Source organism: Struthio camelus, chromosome 9 (genome assembly GCF_040807025.1).
Source record: "Struthio camelus isolate bStrCam1 chromosome 9, bStrCam1.hap1, whole genome shotgun sequence".
Classification (NCBI taxonomy): Eukaryota; Metazoa; Chordata; class Aves; order Struthioniformes; family Struthionidae; genus Struthio; species Struthio camelus.
This window is the reverse complement of record NC_090950.1, coordinates 13,030,791-13,054,017: the sequence shown is the minus strand read 5'-3', so window position 1 is coordinate 13,054,017 and position 23,227 is coordinate 13,030,791. Positions and strand designations below refer to the sequence as shown.

At 45.4% G+C, this 23,227-nt stretch overlaps 1 protein-coding gene and 1 long non-coding RNA gene across 2 annotated transcripts; one reads left to right on the top strand and one right to left on the bottom strand.

Moving 5' to 3' along the window:
- Positions 1-8,155: 8,155 nt before the first annotated feature.
- LOC138068181 (uncharacterized) lies at positions 8,156-12,001 on the bottom strand. Its single transcript, XR_011142843.1, has 2 exons — positions 11,919-12,001; positions 8,156-9,353 (listed from the first exon to the last, which is right to left on the bottom strand). It is a non-coding gene; the product is annotated as an uncharacterized lncRNA (long non-coding RNA).
- On the top strand, positions 11,832-20,814 carry CCDC195 (coiled-coil domain containing 195). The gene is made up of 6 exons (XM_068954445.1): positions 11,832-11,964; positions 12,709-12,733; positions 14,309-14,379; positions 15,331-15,623; positions 17,196-17,457; positions 20,682-20,814. Exons 4-6 carry the CDS (start codon positions 15,356-15,358, stop codon positions 20,812-20,814), a joined length of 663 nt encoding a protein of 220 aa, XP_068810546.1. The 5' UTR covers positions 11,832-11,964; positions 12,709-12,733; positions 14,309-14,379; positions 15,331-15,355.
- The last annotated feature ends 2,413 nt before the right edge of the window (positions 20,815-23,227 follow it).

The following is a 23,227-nucleotide window of genomic DNA, read 5'->3' as shown; positions in this document are numbered from 1 at the left end:
AAATACAAAAGGCATGTGGGAGAAGGTAGGAGGTGTTGGAGCACCGGGACTGCAGTGCACTGTTTCTTTTTGCATCCTCTGTGGGCTGTTCTCCATCTCCTCTGAGTGCCGGAGGGATGTGGCCTGATAAGGGTATTTCATTTCTTCTATCTTGCTAAATGAGTTCTGAACCAGACCTGATGGGGCTTTAGGAGTCTAATGTTATTAATGATCTGGCGTCAAGTGCTCCTCTCAGAGGGCTGCATAGGAAGCAGATGCCTTTCACCACGATGTGCTGCTGGGAAGCTGCCATCGTACATTTACAGATCAAATGTTTTAACCCCTTTCTGACATCTCTGCCAACGCTGTTGCTGTGCTGCCAAAATTAGTGAAATTTTTGCCTAGATTAATGGCAGGTTAAAAACATCAATGAACTGTACAGAAAGAGCTAGGAGGTTTAGCTGTTGCCTATAAATAAATAAAATAGTATAAATAAAATAGTAATAGGATAAAATAGTAATCAAGACTGTGGGATATCGCTCCTCTCTCGTACAGCAGCGTCAGTCCATGAACTTCACTGGAGCTGCTTTGACTTCTCCCCCTCCGTTGTATACAAGTTGCTCCCTGCCCTGAATGTCTGTGGATTTGGGGGAGCTGGTAAGGAAGGGGGTTTCCCCCAAAAGTTGGGGGAAATGAAGGTTGAAGATGAAAAGCTGAAAAAGCCCAGCCAGTTCCAGCTGCGCCCAGAGGCAGCTGGGGGCAGCTCTGCCCTGGAGCCAGGGCAGGATGGGAGCTGCCACCAGCACCTGCAGCCACCCCTGGGCCCTGAATTTCACCCGCGTGCTGTGATCCGTGAGAGGGGCAGGGGTCACCTGCCGTGCTCAGAGGGGAACTTGCTTCTTTGCAACCCGCGTGTCTCATTTAATCAATTGCTGATGAGAGAACTGGAATTTCTCCTTGCACACCTACCCTGTGCTTCGCAGCAGATAGTGATTTCAATAGCGGGGAGAAAGCGAGCATAGCAGCGCGTAGGCAGGCGTGCTACCTGATTTATCTTCTGTCGGGGCTCGCTATTCCTCTCCCCTTGAGTGCCCTTGATCAATGCTGAGACAGGTGTGCTCGTTTTCATCCCCAGATCAGTGATGGTGCAAAACACATCAGTTTTGCTCCCTTGCTTTCATCCTGTAGATGTTTTACGTAGAAGGGAGTTATGTGACTCGCGGAAGGAGGGAGAAACTTGCTTTCCTCCGAGCCTTGCTCACAGCCGCTTCTGTGCCCACCTTCGTGCTAGACCCAGTCAGACCTCCCCCGTAACGAGACTTCTATAATGTCGGCAATGGCTCTAAGGAGGTTTAAAAACCCACCCGTTTCGCGTTTCCAGTGCAGGAAAGGGGAGCTGCTCTTCCACCCCAAAAGTACTGGCAGAGGTGACTTGAGGAGAAGGTGAGGCAGGTAGCAAACCAGAAGCTTTTGGGTCTGTGCAAGCCTTTCAAAGGGGCGAGAAACGAAAGGCAGAGGGCGAAGTCAGCCCCGCTTTGTTTGAAGGTGAGCTTAAGGGCTCTCCAGTTCCTTCCTGGGTTGCATAAAGGGAGCTGGTGAGAGATGTCCTTTCCTCCGAGGAAGGAGATCTTCCAGCACCAGCCTAAAACAAGCAACTTGAAAGAAACTTTGTAGTGCGCTCAAGAAATTATTTATGTTTGTTACTTAGTTGAAGCTATCCCAACACCCCTAAAGGAGTTAAGCGTTATACATATTTTATGTTTAATCACATCTTTAGTGACACCCAACCACAACGAAAAGCTTAAATTTCCATTAGAGGGAGATGTATTAAATGTTTAATAGGAATCATTCCTTACAGGGTAATTATATCTTAACATTCGCTAGAGAGAGGTTACTTTGGCAACGTGATGTTGATCTGAGCAGAGATTTTTTTTTTTCTGGATAATATCCAAAAGAGAAACAGAGTGATGATCTGTACTGGTCATGACTGTCACGCATGCATTTCACGGCTCTGTTTTCCATTTGATTTTTGGTGTGTTCGTGGCTGTTTTCCTAATCTGCATGCAGAAGGGCCCTGCGCTAGGCTGCCTATTCCAAATATGCAGTCGCCCCCCTGTGCTGCCTCTGCACAGGCCCAGGTTTGAAATAAGTGAAACTAGATCCGTGTGTAGCTTTGAAGGTGTATTTTTGGAGCTCAGTGTGAGAAATGTTGTCCCACGTGTGCTAAAAACTGCCAGGTTTCATGTACCTTTTATTTCAGTTTTGAACATTTTTGAAATTGTTATCTGCTCACGCAAAAGAATATTTCAGCCTTAACTAATGTGAAAAGATGAATCCTAAAGATAGATGACCTGTCCAGGATGTTTAAAAAGTATTTGCCATGGATTTGACTCCAGTTCCCAATTTTTAACAAGTTTAGTATGCATGCGAAGGACTTGTGTGGTAATATTTTCATTATCACATAAATACTCAGTTTTTCCCCACTCACAACAAGCAAATTAAAGCCATAAAGTGAAGTTTGAGCTAGGAGAGTTGAAAGCAAAGAGTGAGCGTTATATGGAATGAGAACAGAGGCATGCGATTTTGACAAAAGCATCCAAGCAATAGGCAAAATGAACAATTAACTTGAATGCTTCTCATTCAAGAGAACTGCGCTCTGATGACTAAAATGAAACCAAAAGATGAAGACTAGGCAGGCCCACGTATAATTATTGTTATGACAAGAAGAGGGACCTTCAGCTTCACCATCCCTGTAACATCTCTGTTTTAGCGTGAGCTGTTCATCCAGGGAAAAACTCCGCACAGGCTCACCTGGCCCCGCAGAAGTTTCCCTGCTCCTCCTGTCTTACCCTTTGCTTTCTGGTGGCTCCAGCCCTGAGAAAGTGGAACATCTTCTCCAACTCCCCATTTTGCAGTGAAAGGCTACCAAAGTACCTGGCAGAGATGCACGCTGGGCATAAGAGAAGAGAGATCAGCTGGCTCCGCTCCTTGGGTTGGTTTTGCACATGCGGGAACAGTCAATAGTTAGTCACTTAGCTGTTGTTTAACAGATCCTGGTTGTGTTCAGGGTACTGTTGTGAAAATACAAAAGTGGCCATATACCACTTGTATAGCTGTAGTAATCTGCAGTCTGCTTATTTGGCTTGTCTGTTTTTATGCATTCTTTCCTCCAACCTATTTTGACCCAGACACTGGAAACGCTGACAGCAAAAAGAAATGCTTGTAATTGCAGCAGAAACTAGTGAGCACTTTTGATGCACAATGAAGCATCAAAAGGTGTTGAAACCCTAGGCTCATGAGAATGATAACAGCCCTGTGCCTACAGGGCTGAACGAGAAGAGCCTGGAAACACATCCTTCCAGGTAAAAGCACCAGTACAGTTACTTGGCTTTGCTGATGAAACGTCAGCTCTATAAGACAGAAAGGAAGGTGAAGACTAACGGTGAATGTACCCTACTGACAAGTAAACACTAGCTGAGAAAAACCTGTGCAATCAGAAATCTGATGGTTTTAATTATTATTCTCTTTTCATTGTTTTGCTGGATTTTCTGTTTTTGTTGTAGTCTCAAGTACACGCATCCTGACAAGAAAGGAGATAACCCCTGCGCCGGTGAGCCTACACTGAACAACAGGACGAAAAATTAGTTGCAAGTCTTTTATGCTCCCAAATTACAGTGAGTCAGCGCTGCTACATAAAACCACAGGCACTTCTTTTGCTTCCAGGTGAGCTATTTAATGGAAACAGTCAGGTGTGCATGCACAAGACAAAAAAATAGCTCTTGAGAGAGATCAAAGTTTAAATGCAGATTTCAATATGCCCAAAGTTAAGGACTGTTTGGTTAGCTACTTCAGAAAGATCAAAAGTCCTTGAAAAGCCCCAACTGCCAACTGAGTGCATCCAAAGTTTGTAGCATTCAGATCGCAAGGCTGAAGAGATGCTAGTTCATGTCTTGCTATAAACCGCCTGTGGTTTTAGTACACGGTTGTATTTATGCAGTCTCCATTGGGCTGCATTAAATCTTTCAGATATTTCAAATATATATACATGTCTCTAGCGTGTGCTGGGTTACATGCGTGATCAGAGCAGGTACCAGAATGCAGACAGATAATGCAAAACTTTTATTGGAGTTAGAGTCCACAACTTGCACAGTCTTTGGGAAGAGGTTTACAAAGAGGTTTCCTTCCTGAATGCAGTAATCAGGAGTCATGGGTAGCTATGTCAGCTTGGGAATAACAGCTGACTCGAGAGTATCCAGCAGTAATTGAATTATTTGCTGCCAGAGGTGGTTCTGCACTGATGTTTGCCTCAAAGGACAAGTTTGAAGGCTATAGTAGCCTGCTTGACTACACAGAAGCAGATTTTGGAGATGTCCACTTCATCTGGAAAACATACGGCCAGCACAGACTGCACTTTGGATCACATTGTTAAAGGAGGCTGGTGTTCACGGCACACGCACCAAAGGGTGGGCAGATTTCTCTGTGCTGAACAGCTACCAGCTCCTAGGACAGGCTTCCTCATGAAGCAGAAGCGAAGAGCTTCTGACACAGTTTTTAGAGGGTCCCATTTGGTTGGGACCAGATCACAAGAGAGTAAGTAAGAATTTATTAGGTTTGGTTGTCACTCGTGGAGAGCGTGACTTCCAGAGCTGCAGAGCCTCCAAACACTTTATGAAAGAGGGAGATACTTGGGAGCGGGTGACTCTGAGTGTGGGATATAAGTAGGACATGAACAAAAATGCAAGGGCAATCAAGGGAGCAACTTCTTCACATGGGAGCTCTTCTCTGTTCACCTCACCGCAGATGAGGAAACAGCGGTGTGGATGGGGCTATGCTCCCTGGTGGCCTTCCTGAGCTCGGACCGACCGGGCACAGGAACCGGTACAGCAAACAGCCCCTGACCTGTGCAACTTGCAGCTCTCCCTCTGAGAGAGCCAGTCAAACATCTTTAACCCAAGAGATTTTGGTCCACAAACAATAATTCTAGCCAGCCTATGGGTTTGAAGAGAAGCTGGAAGAGGAAATGAGAATGTTGTTGTTTTTTTCAGGAGAAGTCTAAGCACAGTTCCTTGGTGGAATATTAGCAATGGAAAGTATCAAGTAACTTTCCTACCTTCCAGGCGCATGCTGGAACATTCGGAGATGGAAACAAATTAAAATAGCAGTGAAACTAACAGGATTAGACAAAGGTTGTCACATTGTCTGCGTTATCAGACCAAAAAAAATTAGTGACTTTCAGTAAGAAAGGTAAAAAGCTCATTTGGGAGCCTCCTTATTAGCAGGTCATGTGTCTCTTCTACATACATAGCATGAAGATTCAAAAACAAGGGACAGCATCGCTCTGTCAGTGCCTACCCGCAGCACTGCAGGAAGCAAGCATGCAAGCAGCAGGATGCCATGCAGCCCTGTGTGCCAGTGAGTTGTGGTCTTCGTCCTTCACCTGAGAACGGGGAGCTGAGCAAATCCAGGTGACTTGTCCCTGTCACTTCTCGGACCGAAAGACCCTGGGCTTGGCAGGGGATTAGCCCTGCTGTCGCAATGATGCAATGGACTCTTTTATGTGCTGACAAGATGCTCATCACGGTAACATATGTTCAAGGCAATGAGCTGTGCCTGCTTTAAAAGGGAAAAGTAGCCCCTAGGTTGCCTATTCTGGCTGTAATAAAAGAGTCCCTGTGGTTTGGCCGAAGACCTGGTTAGTCATGCGGCATCCACAGCCAATCTTCAGGATCTCCAGCTCCGTTTGGGAAGTGGTGGCCAGACTCAGCACACTGGGCTGCTGCCCTTGTGGGGAAGCAGGTCCAAAGGCAGTGCCCAGGCCAGGCCATGCAGCCCTGCGCACGGTCGCCTATGTCCTGTATGACCCTGGGGCTGTCCTTTGGGCCCAGCGAAGGGAGAGTTAGAGTTATGAGCATCTTTCAGGACACATGTCTTATTCTGGGATAGACAAATGGTTGCCTGTAGCATTTCATTAAGCTAACATACCTGTATTTTGAAAATTGTCAATAATGCAAGCTGTGATCAGAATTACTTACTTATCTGTCTAAGTTGTTGGGGTTTTTAACAATGAGAGGCAAAATACTAAGAGGCCACTATTTTGAAGTTATCCGTAGGAACATCTTCCCCTAAATTCTACAGAGCTGATAGTAAAGAAACGCACGTTTCTCTTTCATCCTAGGAATTACCTATCAGATTTATAGAAGATGCGTTTTCCATTTGCTTTTTCAGTTATGTTCCCCAACCATTTTAGTTAACTATAATCATTCTTTTTAGATGGAGAACAGTAGTGAATACACAGGACCCACTAAGGTATATTACTTACAAATCAAAGAGAATTCTGGGACAGTGAACTGACCTGCAGCGACGTGGCACATCTTCTTTTGTAAATAGGCTTGCGATGGTCTCCGTTCATAACCTCGCGCTCTGCTCATAGTATTGGGAACTATTCTCCTTTACTGAAACCCAATGGGATAATTAATAGTACTGCTTGGTATCCATGCTCTGTCAATATGTGTTCCTAACCTGCAAATGTCACAGTGTTTCCTAAAGTTCTGGAGTCGCATAAACATTTTAAGATATATTTATATAGCTTGTATGTTGTATGATATTTTATACCTAGATAGATATAGATATACTTACGTGCATTTTATGTGGTATGTCTTGTTTGAGAAAATGAGAAAAATTCTTTAGAAATGATGATTATTCCAAATTTTAGTTTAGATTTTCTGCTTTGAGCTGCTCAGTAATTGTGAGACTATCTCCCGTGAGTGGTTACTTGTGTTAATTCTGAAGCTATCAAAAACTCTGTGCAGGTAACCACAAGGCCCAGTTCCATATTCCTATTTTATGAAAATCTCCTACTGAGTGCATCAATTTCCTTGCATAAAGAATGCAGTTTTGTACTCAGTAACATATGTTCTGCTTGCAGGGAGCTGGCATAAAAAAGATCAGTTCTGACTATTCCAGACTAATCTGAGGACCCATTTAAAGGGCAAGAGACCCAGGATCTTGGAAACACAACATGCGGGCCCTGAAGGACTCTCTGAAAAGCTCAAACTGCTTATTCTGCATTGCTCAGCTGCCAGCCCAGGCCAAAACTGCAGCCGAGGTTTCCAGATGCAGCTCATGTATCTAAGTGTTTCGAGTTCCCATGTTCAGGTTAAGCCTGGATTTTAGGAAGTACTGAGCATCCCCTGCTGGAAATCAGGCCGTTTTCAGAAGCCTTCAGTATTCGAAATTGAAGCAACCTATGTCACTAAGCTTGGTCTGCGATTCTTGGCCCAATCCGACCAAAGGCTTGAAATTTGAGGTGCAAACAGGTCAGAATTCATCAGCCTCACAGACTGCGCAGCTAGCCTGGGCTATCCTGGCTGCCACAGCCAGGGTTCAACGGCAAGGGGAAGAGCTGTCTCACAAATCCCATGGCCTGAGCTCGTCCAGGCTCGGCGCTGCAGCCGAACGCTGCCTGGCGGCGTACGGAGATCCCGTCATCAGGTTTGGGACCGAAACACAGCGAGGGGCGACGCTGGCCGTGCTGCGCTTTGAGGTGCCGTCTGCTAGAGGGACCCATGTGTTTTAACGCGTGAGTTTGACCAGAAGCACAAGAAATGACTGGATGTGGGAAGGGATCAGCTGGCTGTAGACACAGGCAGCCTAACACCAGTAAGGAGAGTCTATCGGCACCGCAGAACTTGAGAAAAATACGGAATAATAAGTTTGCAGATTACGCTCGCTCTCTCTCTCTCTCTACATCTATATACACACATACATATCTCAAGCTAAACTTCCAGCATGCTGCACAGGTACGTGGCTCCTTGCCCCCACTGAGATGAATGATGTGGTAATGCGGGGTCTCTTTTAACAAGACTTCTCTGGTATTTTCTGTGTACCTAGGTTAAGGCACACACGCAGGCTAAGCAACAGGGTTCCTCACCAAAGGCAACGGGCGTTAACAGGTCAGATACTGCCTTGTTAAGCACACAAATCAAGTAACTCTTTGTGCGGCGGTTATCTAATTAGGTTATGAAAACTGAGAATGTTTTAAACGTTAATTGATTTTTACCATTTTGTTTTGGTTTTATTACATTTCTGTCATGCAGTTCACTGCCCTGAACTGCCTCGCTGCAGCTCGCTGCTCCATAAAGAGCAGAGGATGTGAACAAAAGTCACTTCTCAGAACTGGTTAAAAGGGGCGTTTAATTAGTCATGAGCGTAACACAAGATTTCATTCAAGCATAAAAAGCAGCCAGTTTTATATTCTCTCACGCCTGGCTACACGTGAGGCTGTTGAACTTTTCCACAAGGTCTGTCCTTGCAGCTCTTCCAGTTTCCCTCCCAACGCTGCCGATCGTGTCAGTCCCTGCTGGCATCTGCTGTCACGAGCAGCCCGCGTGCCCTCTCCTATCCGTTTTGCTGTCGTGCTCCTTCTCCCTGCTTAAATGTCAATGAGCGAGTGCCAATGCAGACTTTCAATTACCTTCTCAGACTGATCTTGCCGACTCGCTGGGTAATTTTCATTCTGCTGGGAACTTGCTGCTCAAGTGCACTCAGAAAAATAGCTTTTTGCAAAAGTGACAAATTTCAGTTTCTTTTCACGGTCTGGTGAGATGCAGGCTTATTGGGAAACCAGCTGATACACGCGATAGCATTGCCTGAAGCAGCCCCGGTGCGGTGCCTTGCCCAGGCCAGGGGAAGTGAGCTGCAGCCCGAAAGCAGCAGATGTGAAGCGAGGATTTGGTTACAGCTCGGGTCCCTGCCTCGCGCCGTGCTGGGGTGTGCTTGTCAGTTGACTCATGCGTGCAAGCTCATTCAGGCTGCCTCCCCCTGGAGATAGCTGTGGCCTTGTTGGATGTAGCTTTACTGAATACCGGTTTTCTCGGCACTGGTCTGGATACACATGCTCGCGGGCTTCCCTCCCACCAAGATGAGGCAGCACCAGCCCGGGAGCAGGTAGCCCTTTCTGCTGCCGCAGTTACCATCTCCTCCGGCTTCTTCCAGGGGCTGGCTGGAGCAGCAGAGACCGTCTCTGTTGGCACAACAGCCTAGAGAAATACAGAATGACTTTTGGGAACAGATGGCAGGAGGGAGCTGTTCTTGCAGTTCCAGTGCTTAACAATAGCGGCTGATGGCAAATCAGAAAGGACCTGGCCATAAACCCAGGGCAGCTGTCTAGACTTGCTGGGGCACTGTCAAGTGCATGAGCTATTCGTGCTGGCCTTGTGCCAATGTCCACTGAAGTCAGTTTCCCTCATCTTTGGACCAGGCTTTCGTTCATCAAGGTGCTACTAAAAGCAGATTTTCCTCATAGATTTGGAAACTGGGGCACGGAAAGGGGCAAAGGGCCTTTCTTCCACCTCCTCTTGGCAACGAGATACATCCTGCAAGGCAAATTTCTTTTAGCCTTATCTGAGCTACCTGGGAGGAGATGGCAGCATGAGAGCAGTTCTGAATGTTGCGTGCAATCAAGGGCAGAAGTGTGTCCCTGTCCAATTCCCTGAGCAGATGGACCCTGTGTCCTAATCACATGTGCATTGAGCCAAAATACTATCAGAAAGATTTAAGGATGATATAACTTAGCCACCATCTTGTCTTACCTTTATCTAGTGCTGTTTGTCTTTATGATAGCTCATGCTTTGCTCCAGTAGAACAGTGTGTGCAAAAACAGTCTTAGTCATTTTACTGTAATAAAAAAGGGATTTCCTGCGCAAGTTCAGGTGGACTCTGAGGAACTCAGTCTTGCAGGTTAACATCCCAAAGAAGGGAGGGCAGTCATTTTGCTTATGGGATGACAGGAAAGAGAAAACATTGCCTGCTGTACTAATGAGACTGAGCTTAAGGAGAGCAATGCTTACACTGGCACCCCCCCGATGCAGGTGCCCAGGAGCTGCAGTGCCTTGCCATGGTCTTCAGAAGGAGCTCGGGGCCTGCAGACTTTAACTGTGCAATAGCTTTGAGCCAACGTTAACACTTTTCAGAATACGTACTGAAACTTTTCAACGTTTGTAGCTGTGGCAATCTACCAAAATGAGTCTTGGGGTTGCTCTGTTGTGCTCCAGAGCAACGCCAGGCAGTGGGAAGGGGAAGTATTTCCATGACTAAAGCTGGGAACCCTTTCTAAACAAAACAGCCGCTCAGTGCTTTCAGGCAATAAATAATGTGCTGAATGCCGTGATATGGGCCTGAGGTGGCGGTTAGAAACTCGCGCGAGATCCTGCCCCTGCCTTTGCAGGGGGACGAGAGGTGCGAGCGTGGGAGCACCAGGCTAAGCGCCTGAGCCAGGAGGGGACCTGCCCCACAGGGACGTCTGCCGGCCGGGAAACCCTGGCCGGGAGGATGGGGATGACACCAATGTGCTTTCCAGTGAGCGCGTGGCAAAGGCATATTAGGGAATTGTATTCCAATGCAAATATTAGAGGCCTAGCTGTTTTGTTCAATTACTAGAACACTTTCAGTTTGTGCTGTAAAAGCTTGTCTGTCAAATCCTTGCATTGCAGGAAAGCAGTGGGTGTTTCTTTGCATGGCTGAGCACCCGCAGGTGAAATTTCTTCAAAGCCAGTTGCAATCTGGAACGGCAGATTAGCACCTACAGGACGCTGATGCCAGCCAGGGCTGCAGCTGCCGTCACACCAGGCTCGGGTGAGCAGGAACCCGGTAGACAAGGCGAAGCGTCCCGCCACGTTCGAGTCGCTAACGAAGTGACCGAAAGAAAACGCGTGAGAGCACAGCAGCAATCTCAAACCTTCTGCTGAGCTACAGGCAGTAGGACTAGCCAAGTAAGGAGAGAGTGTGTGTGTGTGTATATATATATGTACTTAAATACATGGAGGGGGTGTGTATATATTAATTTTACTACTGGTATTTTAAATGTCTGAAGGCCAGGAACTTTCAGAAGAGTGAAAGAGGAGAAATTAAAATGGGACATAAGGGAAAAATATACCTCTGCCTTTTGACTGAAATGGGATGGCTGCGGAGATTTAAATCAGAAGGCCAATAAGAAATCAAATTCTGGCAATAAATCTATTCAGTCTCTTCAGATGTTCAGGAGCAAGGTGATCAAAGTGCATGTCAGCAAGAGAAAGTATCAGCTTACCAGAAAACATTTCTTTTTTTATGCTTTTAAATCAAATTCAGTGTTCTTTTCCACTTCTTTAGGTTACGCAGACATATTCAAACTAGACCTGGGCTCCTCCTCACCATGATGAAATATAAAACATAAATCAAAGAAAGAGCCCAAGCAAGAGCTCAGGACGTGACAGCGTTCTGGCATAGTAAAAGACAGCAGCAGTAGGAAGAATCTGAATGGACCCTGACTAGGCTGACCCTGTTATGCTTTTGCTTAGTCATTTTTTTATAAGATGAATAAATCTAAAGAGCTACTGATATTCGTGGCTGCTAAAGGCATCCTTGTCTCAGGAAGGAACCTGTGGGGGTTCCTCAAGGCGAGGCAGCGGTCCCAGCTACGCCAGCGCAATGGGTGCGGACGTTACGGTCCTGCTTTTGGGCGCGCGTTTGCAGAAGGCTAGAGCCTGATATCTGTCTCCTGCCAATAGGATTCAGCTCAAGAGGGGGAGAGACCTGCTGTTTTTGTACAGGAATGTGAGTTTCAGTGGGAAGCATGGCAAACGTGTGGCTGAAGTTGGTCATAGAAAACACCAAAACGCTTACTGGTCATGTCTTTCAAGGGCAAACTGTTGAGATTCGCATAAATATTTAGTTTTAACACAGTAATAACGAATCCTTTCTGCTTTTTATCTTTATAACCTTCCGGAAGGCAAGGGAGCAGATTTGGCCAGCAAGAGAGCTAGTTTAACAGTGCCGGGAGCTGCGCGGATGCCGTTTTCCACTGACGGCAGGTTTCACTACGCACGCTCTCTACTCACAGTAGAGCTGTCTGTCCCCTTCCCTGGAGATCCCAAGCAGCAGTTACGTATGCACACAAATACCTTATGTCGCCGTGCCACGCACACGCAGGACGCTCTCCGCTCTCAGGTGGGCGCAGAATAAAGGTCCAAGCTCCTCCTGTGGGGTTTTTGTTTTTAATGGAGCTGCTTCGCAAGGCGTTTGCGTTTTGTTCGCGTTTTCTGTTGCAGTGCTACTTGGTATGCGCTTCATGCAGCCCGCTGACACAGAGACTACACTGGCAGTTAAATCGGGGTATTGTTGTGAGACTGCTCGATGGTGTCAGCTGCCAAGAACGCCACGTTTGCGTTCAGTTATTTTTCCTAGGGAAGCAGTTTGGGTATGACTGAAGGTGAATAAAACTTTCCCCAGTTCAACGTCTTATGTGCCACAAGTTGCAAAAGTATCTCAAATGTGAAACACCCTGTTGTTTGTATCAAATGACTTTAAGTTCAAGTGTTTTAGAGGGAAAAAAGCGCACCACCACAAGCTTTTGTAGTAGGAGCATAAGGGTACGTTGAACCTATAGTGAGTGGAAGTCTGCAGCCTAAGAGGGCCTCACTACTGCGAGGCAGCTTTGCTCACCAGTGGCAAGTACCCCAGGACTGGCGTACCGCTGTCAAGGCTGGCAGACTGACAGATCCTGCGAGGGAAGGAGCATGTCTTAAAGCAGTGCCCCACAGACCCCACTGAATTTATGAATACGAGGTTTGCATGGAGGGAGTGGTGTTTAGTTGCGGGAGAAGATGCTGGCCAGCCAGCAAATGGCTCCTTGCTCGCTTTTCATGGTACAAAACTCCTGACTCCTTCCCTTCCCCTCCTATCTATTTCCAGGAGGAAAACGCCCCAGGAACGTCAGGTATGTGGTTCCAAGAAAAACTGCATTTTCTCCAAGTCTTCTGGTATGACAAAAGGTTTGTACCCGCTCCTGGTCTGGTGCCAGCAGGCTGGAGAACGTGAGATCAAAAGAGCAGATGTCTTCAGTTGCAGCCTGTGTAAGCTAATTGCTGAGTTGGCAGTCTTCCCCTGCCCATTTGAACCTGCCAATTGCAAGATCAGCAGTGATATTATAATTACCTGCAAGCGTTGTCACTTAGCCAGTACGCGATCCACTTGCTGGAAAAACAGAAACGTAAATTTGAAACTTATCATTGGAAGGTTACTGCTATGAGACATGTTTTGAGTTCTCGGATGACTCCAAAACTGGAGGAATTTTTATTATAGTTCCAGCGTTTGCTGACCACGCTTTGTCCCCAGCATGGGTACGCCTGCACTGTTACTTAAGCCTAGGTCCAGGGCCATTTCTGAGCCCAATTTTGCCATCTCCCTCCCATTTGTATGTTAGCATGCCCTCAGCAACATGGATCTCTCTGGAAGGGAGGAAGAAATGCAGTATAAGCCGATGCTCCTGTTGATGCAATCTGGATGGACTGGGGTGAGGACAGATGTAATCCACCAGGAGGTTTTGCTAAGATTAATGCAGATGCTCAAGCCCAGGCTGCAACCAGACCAAGAGCTGGCAGTGAAGATAGGAAATATTAGCAGCTCTTTCCGTGCCCTGCCCTTGCATTGCAGATGTACACCATATGCTTGCTTGTCCATCTCCAGAGATCTGGTTGCCATCATTTCCATTTGTGTGGGCAAACTACTGCGATCATGCATCATCATGTTCTGCACTGACTGGCTCAGTCATCAGGGTAGGAATAACTTTCCTGATGAAGGTTATGGTGAATACATAGCCCATGATTTTATGGAAGATCGCAGACACTGCAAGCATTGTTCACCACCCAAAAACTCCTACTAATTCATTTGGATCTGGGTTTTGTTGTTTTTTGTTTTGGTGAAGAGGCAACTCTAACGCGACCCTCTCGCTGTATCCAGCCAAGGTGCCCAAATTGCACAGAGCCCTCTGGAGCAGTTCCCTAGGCAGTGACAGTCCCAGGCTCACCAGGTAGCAGGGCTGAGCATAATTCCCAAGGCTCCCGATTCCCGGCCTTGTTTGTGTTGCTAGAAAAAAACAGAATAGTTGCATGTTCATATGCAGGTCTTATAAAAAGTCCTATCTACCCTCGTTACGTAACGTGTGTTGCTGCTGGTCAGAGAGGTAAACGAAGGCAGAGTAAAATACGGGAATTGCTCCTTCCTTCCAAAGCGGCTTCTGAGCAGTTCTGAGGAGCCTCTGTTCCTGAGCAGACAGCAAAACCTGCATGGGAACATGCTGCTGCTTCAAGCCAAAGCTGCTTGGATGTATCAGTTTTTCTCTCAGCTCCAGCAGTTTCTACCCAGCCTCCAGACAGCCGCTGAATGACTGTGCCTCCCCAAATACCCCATCACTTCCTCAAGCTGACCTTCCTCTGACACCTTACGGAAAAAATGAAAATGAGTCATCTCTTGTCTTCAGCACCTCTCACCAATTTTCATTTCTCTTTCACAGGCCTCTGGCAGCAAAGCGGGGAAGTGGCTAAGAGATTTTATTTTCTCAAATATTCCTGAGTCATTTTTAAGGTAGTAGAAACGGTTTGAGTTTTCTCGAAGGAAACGGTGTTTTAAATTATTTTCATGCTGGCTTTCTGGCATTCTCAGATTTAAATTTTGAAGTGAATTGGGGGGGGGGGGGGAGGAAAGGGTGTTCCACACCATGTTTTACGAGGCTTTTGCATTTTATTTCCAGCAGAAAGATAACTTTAGGGACTAGGTAATGAGAGCAGCATGAAGGATTGTGTTTCCCTTTCTAATGCAAGATTCATGTCTGATCTGTCTTTCCTTACGCTCCCGGGACACTGTTGCACAAGCTTCATTCAAGCAGGCTTCCCAAAGCACAAAACAAAGGGCAGCAGAAGCGAGGGAGGAGTACCTGCTGTGTCCTTTCAGGGTTACCTGCTGTTCCACTGCAGCTATTGGCTCATCTAGTTAATAACAGGGATCTGGTAATATTTTAGCTTTGATTTGGAAATTTAATTTTCCTTTGAGAGATAGCTAGTACTTTTCCAAATGTGAAGAGCAGAAATAAATAATTCATCCAGTGGTAACAGAGATTAATTGTTGCAAAGGAAAGGCAGCCCCCTCCCTTTGTGCCACTGAGACATGCGAGCCCTTAAATTGAAGAAAATGGGCTCCAGGTAGATTCTTCGCTCTTGATCTGTTTAGAGAAAACCAAAGCCTTGAGGTAAGTGAAGGGGCAGGGAAGGATTTTTTGATGATGTGGCAGTATTGAGTTGATAGTGATTTGTGTAAATGTGTAAAAGAAAAGCTCTGATCTGAAAAATGAGACCCTGAATGAATAAAACATGGGCCTTCTCTTGATAACTTGACAGCTTAATCCAGCTCTTCTGCTGGTGAAAGATGGTCTAGCTTTGAGCGCAGGGAGGGACTCCTATTGCCTGTATGCTTTTAAGTTCAGGGCCAGCCCACCATCAGTTCAGAAGCTTCTCTTTAGGCCAAGTATGTTTGATGCAGGAGCCTGGTGACTGCTCACAGTGGGATGATGGAGGGAAACGCCCACCTCCTCCAGGTCATCCGCAAAATGCATTTGGAAATCACTAAACTGGAGAGAGAAAACAGGGCCCTGAGAGGAGAGCTCCAATTCTGCGGGTGGAGAGCGCTGCAGAAGGAGCAAGAAGCAGGAGGAGAAGGTGGAGATGGAGAATCCAGGACCCTCGCTGCCGACAAGGAAGTGTCCGTTGGTTTACCAGCATCCCTCTGTAGAAACGTCTTGGCTGGTCCCACGCTTGCACCAAAGGAGCAGAAAGGTATGGAAGAAACTAGGGCTATTAATGACAATAATATTTGCTTTCCATTCGGGATCTCCCAGTTCAGTTACATATTGCGAAATGACCCAACAACTGTCTGTCCAGTTAACTCAACTGTCTCATCAACTCCGCCTTCTTTCAGCGCCCACATCCAACAAAATGTTAACTATGTGCTTAACTCTAAGATCTTCTATGGGGGCTACCCATATACTCCAAGCTGAGCTTACTAGAGCGTTTTGCTGCTCCAGGGTTCAAGCTGAGTTCAGTTCATCTTTCTTTAAGTAGAATTTGACTTACTATTTTGAATTTTCATGGGCATGGACTATCTTGATGGGTTGTTTTTTTTTGTCAATGCCTGACCCCCTCAGTTTTCCAAACATAAAAAACTAACAGTTGTAATCATGCTCTAACCTCTCTCATATCAGTAAAATGTGAGAAAAAAAATCTACAAATAGTAACATGGTGATAGGTTGCATATATCACACTAGATGTACAGTTTGTTTATTTTTGCCAGAGAAAATTCTATGAAGAGTCTAGATGAGTTCATGAAAATGACCAAGTTAAGGGGCTGAGTAGTATTAATGGATTTAAGTGAACCTGGATGAGTGCTAGAATTGAATAAGGCCCGCTGAACTCAATGGCCATGTTACTAAGCTAAGTGCCTTTTAAATAGGGGCTTTCTATGGCTACGAACTTCATTATTATCTTGAGAGTAGATGACTAGCCTTTCAGTAAGTGCGAAAGATGTGCAAACCGATTTCCAGCTTTGTGGCTTTTCCTCTCCAGCTACGTTCTCCAGAAAAAAAGAATGGGATTAAGAAGTGGTACTTAGCCTCTTCTGCCTTTCAGCCTCCCCATGTCCAGAAGTTTTGGGTCCAAAACCCCAAAATAATTAAAAATACATCAAGGAATATCTGAATTCCAAGTATTAACTGCGCCTGACATCTATAAGGCTGCAGAGGTGCCAGATGGGCTCAGAGCAAACTGAGAACCAGATTGTCCAACTTGCCCTGTGAGTCCCTGGCCCTGTTTCATTTAGTGTTAGAGTGTTTCAAAGTGTTAGAGCCTGGGGAGGGCTGACGGGGCTCTCCCACCCAGCGTCATCAAGCACTGTGGGCGCAGCCAGGCACCTGGGCAGGACATCAGGGCTGCCCTTAGACCTATACGCACAGGAGGTAAGGGGATCAGTGGTAACACCAAGACTTCTCCTTTAGAGCAGTATAGACCTGGCCTGCGAGCTGCTGTGTAACGAGCAGCTCAGCAATACGAACAAGAATTTCCTAATTATGTCTGTGTAAACATGACTGAATGGACTTTCACTGCCCACTGTCTTTATGTTTGAAATACGAAAGGAAACAAATTTCACCAATGAAATCTAAAATCCTCTGGACAGCCACACCTGTCCTGCTGCTTGTACATGCAGAGCTTCTCTTGAACATATATATGTTTTCTTTCATAGGATTTAAGATTCCACTTTTTAAAAGATTTTTAAGATTTCCAGCTTCTTAAATCAACGTGACTGGTAGATTCACCGAATTTGTTCTCAGCTTTGCTGTTGTTTCTGCTACTCAGATAACAGCATGACTGTACGGCGCTATGCCATTGCTTCGTCAGTGCAACCTGCTTCTGGCATGAGGCCCCACAGAGCTGATAAAAGGCCTCCAAGCAACGGGCTCCTGGAAGTGCCGGCGAGTGCTCAGCTGCCGGCTGGTCCTGCTACAACGCAACTAACCAATGAAGAGGAAAAAGGGGTTGAAAAAATCCCAGCCAATCGTTTCTCCAAGAGTAATTCCAGCAAAATGAAGCTGTTTCAAGAGCATGTTTATAAATGCAGGTAGGCTAGTTTTACCTTCACAGCACAGATTACCTGGGCTAGTAAGCTAGTTTCACTCAATAAAACATACAGACATTGTTTTGGATTTTAGTTCATTATCAGTAGTCTTAGGTTGTTCAAATATATACATACATATATATATATATACACACCACTAAGCAGAGAAGAGATCTGCTTAGGTTAGGATGGCCTGCTTCTTCTTGCGAGGTATGTAGCATCATCAGTGTTAGTAGTTTAAATTTACTATAAAAAGAAAATGAGTGATGGGGGAAGAGGGCTGAAATCATCTCCCCAGGAAAACCCAGTAGAGTTTTGCAGACTGACGTGTTGTTCTAACAAGCTAAGCGTAAAAGGGTTTTTAAAGTTTGAATGATGACATTAAGGAACTCTGAACTATACTTTTGAAAGTGTGATTAATATGATTCATGGATTTAGATTTACTGTATCACTTTCCCCCTGTAATGGAAGCATTACAAGTTAATGCTTTCAGCCTTAAGAAAAATATTCTCAGGATGGATTCTGAATTAAGTGAAATGGCTCCTGAACAAGTCCTGAGTGTCTCTGCTCATTGATAAAAAGCTCTCCAATATAGGCTAACAATCAAAGGCAAAAGCACTGATAACGAGACCAAGATACATGGCAGTGCTGGTCATCTCCTGGTAAGGTTACACAAACTGCTTTGAATCCATTTAGGTCACTGCTTTTAGTGCTGATCATGCCAAGCTCAAAGTGGTAAGAATCCAAGTGGCCTCCAAGTGTGTGCATTCAAACAGGGGAGAAATTCAAGGGTTTGCCCACCTCTACAGGTCTGGGGCAGGACTCAAGCTGTCTCTGCTCTGGGCGCTGTGCAGCCATGCTGGGTTATGCTGCCTGCGCTGATGTGCCTGTCTTCGAGGGAAGACACCTTGGCATGTATTCTGTACCACCCTCGCAGGGCAGAGTGTCTCCAGAGCAGACCTAGGGCACGCAAAAATGGTTAGGAGCACCAGTGCCTCGCTAAGAAACTGGAGGGAAAAATGAGGTCAAGTTTTCAGAAGTGCCTGTGTTTCCTTTTGAAGGACATGTGAGGGTCAGATGTTGTACAGCATTTATGCCTAAATTTAGTCCCTGGCAAGGAACTACTATCGTTTCCAACAGCGCTCTGACCCTGAAACTGTGTGGATTTCAACATATGCTTCCCTGAGCTCCGGGAGATTGCAGACTCCAGATGCACGCGGAGGCTCCAGATGCGCGTTTTACCCTGAAGCCGTCTCCCTCCAAGCAGAGCGTAAGGAAGGGCCCTGCCAACGTGCAGGAGGATGAATGGCCAAGGCAAATACCACGGCTTTCGCATGTGAGGAAGAGAGTCTTCAGAGTAATTGAAATAGCAGCGCTGATCTTTTATAACTGGTGTTTTGGGACCTATAGAGGAAAAGTACCGGGTACTTAACAGTCAAAGGAACACTACTGATTATTTTACCGCTATCTTTGGAGCTGCCTTGTCAGCTCTGAGCAGCAGTGCATTTGGCACAGTGACTCATGTCTAATCGTTGTTGGCTGCTTTAGGAGAAGCAAGAAATTATTATGGAAAGAGCATTTTTACCTAACCCCATCAACAGACTGACCGGGTGATATCCCGAGGCATGAAGCTGTGTTCCTTTAGAGGAAAAAAAAAAAGTTTAGTATATTTTTTGATTGTGACAGTGGATGTTCCCATTGTATGTACAAAGGTGTAACACAATCAGAAATCTTAGTAAGCTTGTAACTAGTAGGATAATTTGTGTCAAAGAGTTTGGAAAACTAATTAAGCATAACTTTCTACAGTGATGTCATTTTTGCTTCCCAGCATGCTATTCTGTGACAGGTTATTCTAGTCCTTGTTTATGGTAGTTTTCTCACGTTTGCTTTAGAGTTATCATCACATATGAGGTGCTAGATATTTTTACCTTCAAATTTACCTTCAGAGTGCAGTTGCATCCAAGTAATAGAATATCAACAGTGCTACCAGATCATTACTAATCTGCATGTCAATGACGCTTTCATTGATATATGTTAAAGCACTGTTTATACCACATTATTCCCACTTTTTGGGAAAATGAAAAAGGGCTAAATATTTTAACATACTAGACAGGATAAGAAAGGCTTGAGAATTGTTTTCAGGGCTATTAGAGTAAAATTACAAGGTACACAAAGCCTGTTTGGTACAATTGTCATCAAATGATACTCTAAGCCCACGATGTGCACTGGCTTTTTGGTGGTTTGACAGGGGATGATGTGGAAAGGAGAAACAAAGTTCTCCCCGCGTAGCGCTGCTCTGGCAGGCGTCCGGGTGAGGTGCATCCTGCCCGCACGCGGCTCCCACGTGGCAGGCTGGGCAGGCCTCTTGTGCAAGGAGGCGCAGGAGGGAGACAGACCCAGAATAGACTGACAGGTCAACTTTTTTCCAGCACGAACCCAGTGCAGGGCTCCACAGGAGGTCCTCTGCTTGACCACGGATCAATTCCAGCCTTCCAGGTAATGCTCCCTGTATCAAGCTAACACAGCGCCTATGCCATGACTTATGTCTCATTTTAAAATGAGTGAGATAGGACTGATGTGCACAGGTTTGATGGCTTGATCTTCCACTGGGATAGGTCTAATGGGCAGGTGAGAAGGAAGGAGGAGACTGTGGAGGCCTCCCTGCTGCAGGGCCCCCTCGCTAGCTACGAGGAGGCACTTATGCAGCTTCCCGGTGTCCCTTTCTCCTGCTCCTTGGGGAACAGGGCGAGCTCACAGCGACAGCAGAGGATCAGAACAAAAACAAACGAACAGAAAGCCCTGCAAAGCCTGGTCCATTTATTTGCCAAACAAACAATTTCAGTACATACAAAAAAACCATGTTTCTACCTCTGGTTTCCCACCCTTTTTGGAAGCCCTTCAAGTTAGGAGTACCCAGGTGCTGCACAGGCCCCTGCGGTTACTTGTATGCTTAACGTTGTATCTACAACTTGGGTGCTGACAGAGGAGCAGAAGGCTCAGCGGAAAAGACGGATGCTTCCAGCAGACAGATAGACAGACAGACAACACCTAGGCTTGGCCCCCAGGGCAGGTTGTGTGACCACCTTCTCAGCGGTGCAGGATATTATGCCTTTGCGCAGCCTGCGAGCGCTGGAAGCATTTACCTGTTGCTTGCTAGGGTTTTTTGGAGTTTCTCTGCATGTTCTATACATTTGTAATCCTCATAATCCTTTCTTATTTTTCTCCAGGGGTAAAGTGAAGGCTGTTAGTTTCCTATTACCAATGGATATGTCATCATATGCTGAAAATCCACATTCTCTCAAATGCCCACAAAATCAGAACGCAAAACAGTTAACCACCATCATTGAAAAGGATATGTGAGCTGGTGAATTTTTAAAGGCCCACTGATTCTCAAGATAAATCGGCCTTAAACGATAGCTGTGTGTCAGGTTCCTTTTCTGCAAAACGCTTTGGCAGGATGCCTTCGGAGAGTCACCTAGACTGTGTTTCGGGTCACTGGCCTGTTGTTTAGCAAGGAAATGGAAGCCATGACACAACCTGTTGGGAGCCTGTACGCCACAATGAAACCACACGATAGCAAAGGCACCTCCACAGAGCAGCTTCTGTGCACATCTCCAGGATCCCTCCCCTCAAGACTGCTTTAAATAGGATGATAACACTGTTTTTGCTGTGTTTATGTCACAAAAAGGAGAAACCATTTCACTTATCGCGCTTGCTGATCCTCTTCTCAGAAGGGCATTTGTTGCAAATGACAAAGCAAGACCTGTTAAATAACCTTTTTTCTGTATGTAAAATTTCACAATACCAACACAGTTAAGTTCATAGGGTGTTACAGATTCAGTTCATAATATTCTGAATATCTAGAAAGTTGACAGTCACTGTTAACGTCCATTTTGCATTCACTGTCTGTGCATGCTGTTGCAAATGCTTTTAAAGACAATCATGTTCACTCAGAAATGTGAATTTCTGAGGGCCTCCTGGGGAGAAATAAGTACTAACCAATATGAAGGTGGGACTATAAACCTATTTTTGACTTGGTATGTTCATCATGACTAGAGGCCATATACCAAGTCAAAATAAGTAAAATTTTGAATATAAGAATTTTTCATGAACGGCTTCTGAGCAAGCCTCAGATCAAGAATCGTTAGCAGAAATTCAGCAAATAGGCACAAAATAAATGTGAGAAGGAACTACAGACCTTGTAAAACATGAGGAAAGACAATCGTATCCATATGCTCTAGACAGCTTTGAAAAAAAATCTGAACTTTTATGTTCTCTAAGTCTCCACTTCACTGAGCGACAGTGAGAATGCTATTCTCCCACCCATGTTAATTCAATGTAGATAGTACGACGGTCTCTGAGACAAAGACTGTGTCTTACTAAGCATGTTACAATTTTCAGTGCAGTGGGCTCTTGATCCCAATGGCACAAAAATACATCCAACTCCGTGTATGGCCAAGAAATTACACTTAGTTGATATTTATGAGCAGTAAAAAGTTCTTAAGAAATTCCTTAATATTCATAAGGAAAAAGAACAGAAAAAGTGGAAGGGAAAAGAGGGAATAGAATCAAAGTAGTCATTGAAAAATGGCAATCAATATATTAATGGAAGGATTTCTTTCTGAATGCTATTTTCTGCATTATATCTGTCTGTAGCAGTGCCTACAGTTTTAAGAACACATGATGCTGCTCAAGCACGTTTATTTTTAAAATAGTTGTGCACATTTGACCTAGCTCTGCATCTCCAAGACAGAAGCAGGAAAATGGGACGTAGCAGAGGCCACAAAGAAACCACTGATCACCTCGATTTTACTAAACTACAGCATGGAGCATTTACTGGCAATTATACATTCCAAACACTCATAGACTGTTCAGGGCAACATGGGCAAGTATAAGCAAAAGCAAGCGTTAACATTTGGGAGGAGATATTCAGGCAGTAATTAAGCCATGGTCTTTTTCTTTCGTCCTCCCAAAGAGCTCCACACAAGCTCACAGAGGAGCCCTGGGTTTCTACCTAAAACCACATTGGAATATATACTCAATTCCCATCACTGATGGCCAGGCAAGGAACCTGCTGGAGTTGCACAGTGTTTCCAGGTGGAAACCCTTCCTTTCAGAGAGCTGGTCAGTGATAATCAACCATGCAGCCAGGGGCCCGCAAGAGGAGCTGAGGCAGCAAGAGATTCCCTCCTGCATTAGCGCTGGCCGCCGGGAGATACACGTTTCTGTGTCACACTGCACTTGGGTGGCATCATGGCTGTGTATCTCCACAGCAAACGCAGATAAAGAGCGAGTCTATCAGTGATGTTTGTTAAGATATGTTCTCTGTTCTAGCAGCACGATCAGTCAAGAGTAGTGAAAGGAGTCTCTAGGCTGGACACAGAAAAGTCTTGTCAGAGTTAATTCTCATCTTAAATCAGTGGAATAAAACTGATTTAACTGTACTTTAGATTTATACCACTGTGAGTGAGAAAGGAATCGGGCATTAACTCTCTTTAGGAAAGGCTTTACAAAGCTGTGGTCACAATATGCAAGTGTAGCGTCATGAGTTCTGGAACAAGGAGGGAGGACTCCTCTGGGAAGAGTTACTAAGGCTGAATGTGAAATTTAGACGCGTGTCTGAGGGTGGCACACAATCAAATATTTAAAATGTTAACATTCAGTTTAAAAATAGTTATGCTTAAACACATTTTCACCCTACAGCCTCTCCAAAATAACATATGTTTCCCAGATACCGGTGTCCTGAACTTAAAAAAAAAAAAAAAAAATTCTT

What these genes read in the sequence shown, in the direction of transcription:
- CCDC195 (XM_068954445.1), top strand. Translation starts at nt 15,356, where the DNA reads ATGATGGAGGGAAACGCCCACCTCCTCCAGGTCATCCGCAAAATGCAT. An exon ending in TGCACCAAAGGAGCAGAAAG is followed by an intron (nt 15,624 to 17,195) that starts GTATGGAAGAAA and finishes TCTGCTACTCAG; the next exon opens with ATAACAGCATGACTGTACGG. An exon ending in GAGCATGTTTATAAATGCAG is followed by an intron (nt 17,458 to 20,681) that starts GTAGGCTAGTTT and finishes ATTTTTCTCCAG; the next exon opens with GGGTAAAGTGAAGGCTGTTA.